The sequence below is a fragment of the Eurypyga helias genome, unplaced genomic scaffold (genome assembly GCF_000690775.1).
Source record: "Eurypyga helias isolate BGI_N326 unplaced genomic scaffold, ASM69077v1 scaffold11249, whole genome shotgun sequence".
NCBI lineage: Eukaryota > Metazoa > Chordata > Aves > Eurypygiformes > Eurypygidae > Eurypyga > Eurypyga helias.
Genome location: NW_010270127.1, coordinates 7,348 through 13,662, shown reverse-complemented (window position 1 = coordinate 13,662; position 6,315 = coordinate 7,348). Strand labels below are relative to the sequence as shown.

The following is a 6,315-nucleotide window of genomic DNA, read 5'->3' as shown; positions in this document are numbered from 1 at the left end:
CCTCCGCGTCCGCCGCGATGCCCCGGGCCTTCCGCCTCCTCGCCCGGCTCCGGCGTTTGGTTCCGACATCGAGGCGCAGCGGCGCGTCCCGTTCCCGCCGCTGTGCCGACGGGAGCAGATACCCTCTCGTTTGGAGATTGCTCTGGGGGCATCTGACGTTTTAAAGCAAACTCCATCTGGCTCTGGGGATGTCCTCCCCGCGTTGTTCCCTCCTTCCCGTCTCCAAATTTTGTGGTGTTCCTAAATAAATAGGAAGAAACAAACAAGGAATGCTTGCTGAGAGCGTGTCTTCCATCTGAAAAGAGAACTTTCCTCCCCAGCTTTTTAAAAAGGGGCCAAAAATAGCAGCCACACTTGCTGCTGGTATTTTAATGGAGGTTGGGAGGAATCTGAGTCAGCCAGGCTAACGCAGCCTAGGCTTTACATTACCAAGGAATTTGTTTGTTTTGTAAACCAAGTTCCCTTCATTCCCTTCCCCTTCCAGACCCCGGCACGTAACATAAACCTACACAAATCCGAAAGGACGGACAGGGCTAAGAACATCTGGCAGGGCCGGCGCTGCAGCGCGCGACCTTGAGGAGCTGCGCCCGTTCCCGAACGGTCTCGTTTCAGGCGCTGGTGTTACTTGTCCTGGATAATCTCAGATGTCCAACCTGCCACCCCTTTCCTGCCTGGAATGCTGACAAGCCCTGCATTGGCCCAACAGTGCTTTTTCTTGTCTCGCTGCCTCTAACTACTGATATTATGTATTTTTTTATTTCATACCAGGCAGAGTAAATAGGATGGGGGGGCTGGAGCAGGATCTCTAGAAATGGGCTGGTATTAAATTGCATGTTGGATCTGCCTGTAAACTGAGTTTATTCCCAGCATAAACTTTCAAATGAAGTAGTCGAGTTGGACAGGGATCAGACCTGATCGAAATTACAGCTAAAACCTCAGAACCTGAGGTAGGAGAATGTCCCCTTGCGTGCACGCCAGTTCAGGCCCTGAAATGTTCCTTGTACAACCACGATTAATTTAAAATTACCCCCTTTGTGTCACAAGTGCAGCTATATAGCTATCTTTTTTTCTTTTAACACGCATTGCCACTAATTTATTGGAGATAAGAGTCAAACTGTGCCTGCGGATGTCGTGTTTTGGGTTTTTCCTCTTGCCTACTGTATAAAAAAACAGTAAGGGTGCCGCTTGGCACTGGGCTCGGGTGTGCGTGGGTGTCTCTTGAGCTGGCTTTCTGCAGCAGGGCTTGTTTGGAAATGCTTGTTCAGCTGGAGAAGAGAAGGCTCCAGGGAGACCTTATAGCACCTTCCAGTGCCTGAAGGGGCTACAAGGAAGCTGGGGGGGACTTTTTACAAGGGCCTGTAGTGACAGGACAAGGGGTAACGGGTTTAAATTGAAAGTGGGGAGATTTAGATTGGATATCAGGAAGAAATTCTTCCCGGAGAGGGTGGGGAGGCACTGGGACAGGTTGCCCAGAGAAGCTGTGGATGCCCTATCCCTGGAAGTGTCCAAGGCCAGGCTGGATGAGGCTTGGAGCACCCTGGTCTAGTGGAAGGTGTCCCTGCCCATGGCAGGGGGTTGGAAGTAGGTGGTCTTTAAGGTCCCTTCCCACCCAAACCATTCCATGATCCTATGCCGCTCTGAAATGAGTTAGCATCCCCTCTGTGCGGGGCGAACAGACGTCATCGTGAAGATGTAACCAGACTCTTCTCTTTACAGTTCCTTCAGAGACTGGCACGAAAGCAGAAATGGCTCCAGCGGAGGTTGCCCAGAGCGATGAAAGCATCGGTGATTTTGGTGCTGGAATGGTGTTTCCAAGCTCGCCTCCAACAAAACTGCACCTGGATGCAGCTGCAATGGAAAAAGCCTCCAACTCCGCCGCTCCCCCTGAAGCCCCCATCATCCTCAGCCCTCCGCAGACGCTGAAGCCAGACATGTACAACCTGGTGTGGCGTTCGGGGCGGGATGGGGGCTTGCCCATCAACGCCTATTTTGTCAAATACCGCAAGGTAACGTTCCTCCTTGGCCTTGACACTGCGCGCCGCGGCAGGTGAATGTGTTTGATCTAGGTTTCTCCAGGAACCGATCCTTGTTGCAGTGCTGGTGTTACCAAGATCATCCTCTGGGACAGGTTGCCTAGAGAAGCTGTGGATGCCCCATCCCTGGAAGTGTCCAAGGCCAGGCTGGATGAGGCTTGGAGCAACCTGGTCTGGTGGAAGGTGTCCCTGCCCATGGCAGGGGGTTGGAACTGGATGGTCTTTAAGGTCCCTTCCAACCCAAACCGCTCTGTGATTCCGTGAACATGGTGTCAGGCCAGGGAGAATATAGGATATAGCTGACCCTGACGTGGCCATGCAGGCAGCTTGTTTTAGGGATGGCTGAAGCTGGTCACAAGTATGCCATTCTATCTAATTTTAAGTGAGACTTACTCAGCAGAGCCTGGGCTTTTGTTTCCTTCATTGTATTGTTATGGCCTACAGGGCTGCAGGGTGTGTGAGATGCATTTTTAACGTCACTTCTAACATCACTGGCGTTGCATACCTGTGAGCAAGCCTGAATCTGCTGCGTGTGCTTGGGATCAGGAGCCTCGTATGTCAGTTTGTTGCTCTCTGTCCCAGAGAGGCACTGTTAAACCAAAATGATCAAATACGAAGGTGAACTAAACTTTCCTACACACATACCTGCCGTGTCCTTAAAAAAGGGCCTGTCAGCAGCGAGCCTTCTTCATAAAAACCCGAACCAAGCAATGCCTCTGCCCGTTCTTCCAAGCAACCAGCTTTCTGCGTGGCAAAGCCCCTTGGTTTCTTATTCGTAACCTTTTTAATCCTCCACATCCTGATCTTGTCTTAGCCAGGAGGGAACGCTCCGGTTTTTTTGACCTGTTAGCTGCTGAAAACCTCGTGCCAAAGCATGGTGATAGGATTTCTCACCCAGAGGCGGTTGGTTCATGGAAACTCGGAAGGCTTTGAATGCTCCTTTGACCTTTCCGATGCTTACCCTTCGCTCGTACCAATCCTTTCCCCGTTACGTGTGCTCGTGTTTCTTGGCAGGGAGTTAACCAAGCTGGTGTAGGGTGATGGTGTCTTTGTGTCAGTAAATTATTTTATTGATTTCCCTCCTTTTAAAGAGGAGGGGGAAAAAAAAAAGTTGGGGGAATAAAAGCCTTAAAGTGATCACTTCAGAAGAGAAAATGCTTGAACGAAGGCCTCTGGCACAACCTTTGATAATCCACAGCATTTAGATCTGCCTTCCATGTTTTATTAAAGTCTTATATTGTTTAGTAGTTTATTTTTGGTGGAATCTTTGTCTTTTCCTTTGGGATTTGGGGTAATGTTTTCCTGCAGAGGTCAAGAGACTACCCTGAATCTCTTTCCTTTCTTAAATGGAGCTGGTGCTTTCACTGTTAAATTAAAAAGTGGGGGTTTTCTTAAAAATAAGGAAACATGCATTAATGAAAAGCAAGTCTTTGGTCTCTCTCCCCACTGACTTTGTTTTTCAGCTTCGAGAAGCAGCTCAGACATGCTTTTTTCTTGCCTTGTTTTAGCCAATAAATATTTTAAAATGCTGAAGTACAGGAAAAGCTGGGAGGGTTCAGGGAACAGATCTTTCTTATTAGGGTGTTGGGTCCAGCCCTTTAATGTCCCACACGCTGCCAGCTAAAGGCTGGCTGAAGCCTTTAGAAATCACTTTGGCTCTTGCTCGTTCTAGCCACAAGTGAAAATGACCCTGTTTTTCCAAAACCAAGTGTGCACGTGTGTGTGGAGAGGGAAAATAAGTCAGGTTTTTTGAAGGAGCGCCCTGAGGGTAGTTGCAGAAGTGCCGATGTGTGGCAGAAGCGTGCGGATACAAACCGACTGCAGGTAGATACAGGAGAACGGGAGGAGTTTGGGCACTTTGGGTGCTTGGGTATGGAAGCGATGAGGGATTGGAGTGTGACGTCGCGTTCTGAACTGACGCTGAGCTTTCTCTCCCTGTCCTGGGCAGCTGGATGACGGCATCAGCGCAGCGGGGAGCTGGCACACGGTGCGTGTCCCCGGCAGCGAGAACGAGCTGCGGCTCACCGAGCTGGAGCCTTCCAGCCTCTATGAAGTTTTAATGGTGGCGAGGAGCGCTGCTGGCGAGGGCCAGCCTGCTATGCTGACGTTTCGCACCAGCAAAGGTGGGTGCAGCATAGTGTCCCCCGTGTCTTGGGCCTTAGAGCAGAGATCGATTTAAATAGCATCAACTAATGTGAAATGTTCTGCAAGTTGGGTGCTAAAGAACAGCCTCTAAGAGCTAAAACAGCTGTAGGGCAAACTTCCCTGAGCATTACCAGGGCTGTTGGTAAGTAAAAGCTTGATAATACTATTTTTGGGATAATTCTTAAGATTTATTCTCTGAGGTTCCTCTTGCTTAAAGGAGCTAAGTCAGGGAGTGGCCTGTCCTTGTCCAGGTTTATCAGAGTATCCCAGAAGAAACTCTCTGCACCCTCAAGTTTTCATAGCTCAACAGAAGTGCTTCTGCTCGGCTTTGCAGGCACCTCAGCCGAAGTCTTTCAGCTGACCAGGAGCCAGCTGCTTCCATATCTGCGTGCACAGCAGCAAGCAGAAGTGCGTTTGTAGTCAAAGCAAATGTTTTTCTGCACTGGTGGCCACACTTTAAGCATGCAAGCAATCTGATGTACGTCTAATATGAAGAACAAGAGCCAGATAGCTTAACACTTATTAAGAATGTAATGAATTTGTGAATTTATGGTATGTGTGTGCTGCCACATGCCAAAAGTCCACTTTGGACAGGGGTCTGGCTACAGCCAAAAGCAACTCCCATAGCACTTTTATTGAACCTCTTGACATGGATTTTGGTGTGCGGTTTGCACCACCCGTTGGGATTTTGTGGTGAGAGAGGGCTTTGACACGCAGGCAGAAGCTGGCTGCAGGAGTCCCTGGGCTGACGGGGAATCTCCTTTCTTGCTCCCCTGAAGAAACTCCCTAATTGGTACTCCCGACTGTTTAGCTTGTGATTTGGAGCCAGGGCTGTAGTCCCCTGCTCTGTTGTGGCCTGAGCAGATTGTGAGAGGCAATGAACAACGTTTTCTGATCCGATCCCTCAGCTGATGTGCTGTGTATCAAATCTGTCTCAGAAAGAACATCATCCTCAAAAAACACCCAGGCTCAGTCTCCACCGGTGGGCATACCAAAACATCCCATCGTTCACGAAGGGACGAATAACTTCGGTGTCGTCCTTCCAGACCTGACTCGACACAGCGGAGGTAGGTGTACGAGTGGGTCGTAACCCACGTGCTGAAGGCTGTGTTGCAAACAGAGGCGTGGAAGGTGTGGTTGTGACTGCTCTAGGTGCTCTTATTTCCTGTTTATTCCTTAGGCCGCTTTGATACGTGTATTTTTCCTCTTTTGGGGTGCTTCTGTGAGTGAGGTCAGATATCTGCCAGGTTTTCTGTTCTTCTGAGTGTTTCCAGAGGAAAAGATCATTCATGCTCTTGGGATTAACTGAAAGTTTGCCTTATTCCAGACAGGGAGTTAGCATTGTACATACCTGGCTTGAGAGCCCAGGTTTCCATGGCAACGTTAAGCCACCAAGCAGTGTGTTTCTAACAGCAGTGGGGTATTTGGAGTGATGAATTCAGCAAACGCATGCCCTAATGTAGTGAACATATAATATTTCCAAGGATGCTGTTATCTGCACATGTAGCTCACAAAAATAAGTCCTTCCTGTGTAACCCACATTCTTGCCACTCATTTTTAAATCTGCGGTTGCTGTGAATGACCTAGAGGAAGAAGGAAAATGGAGATGCCTGTGTCGGAGTTTTAAGTTCTCAGAGTGGATTATAGCTGTTCTGAATGTTTTCTGGTGGCTTCCCAGGGATAACTTGTTTCTGATGGCAAGAGGATGCAACCACTTCCCATAGGTGTCACTTCTAGCCTGGTTTCTAGTGAAAACAGTGTTCACAGTCCTGTTTGTCATCACCCCAGCCCTTGACCTCACTGACCTGATTCAGGCGAACTTACTCAGGGGCTGAGGCCTCAAAGGCGGCTTGGTATCTAAGGTTTTGGGTAAAACCAAAGGTGAGTGGAGATATTTGGTAACGCAGGCGAGGAGCTGGGCGTTGCATGCTTGTGACTGTGCTAAACGTCAGAGGAGCCGCACAGGATGACACTGTGGGCCCAGCTGCGAATGCTCAGTCCCCTTCATGCCCCCAAAGCTGCTTCTTTGCTCTTCCCCCCTCTCGTCAGCTCCAGGCTCTGTGTTAATGAATACAAGCTAATTAGTAAGGCCTTACAGCTCTCCTCGGCTGTCAGGATGGTTGTCACCAGGTTTACT

At 49.3% G+C, this 6,315-nt stretch overlaps 1 protein-coding gene across 1 annotated transcript in view; it reads left to right on the top strand.

Moving 5' to 3' along the window:
* Positions 1–6,315, top strand: part of CDON (cell adhesion associated, oncogene regulated) — a gene marked incomplete at both ends in the record, with an annotated part of 20,897 nt that overhangs the window by 8,033 nt on the left and 6,549 nt on the right. The window contains 3 exons of the mRNA XM_010158331.1: positions 1,717–2,006; positions 3,982–4,156; positions 5,117–5,245. Coding sequence (XP_010156633.1) covers positions 1,717–2,006; positions 3,982–4,156; positions 5,117–5,245 — 594 coding nt within the window. The remainder of the gene's footprint in view (positions 1–1,716; positions 2,007–3,981; positions 4,157–5,116; positions 5,246–6,315) is intronic.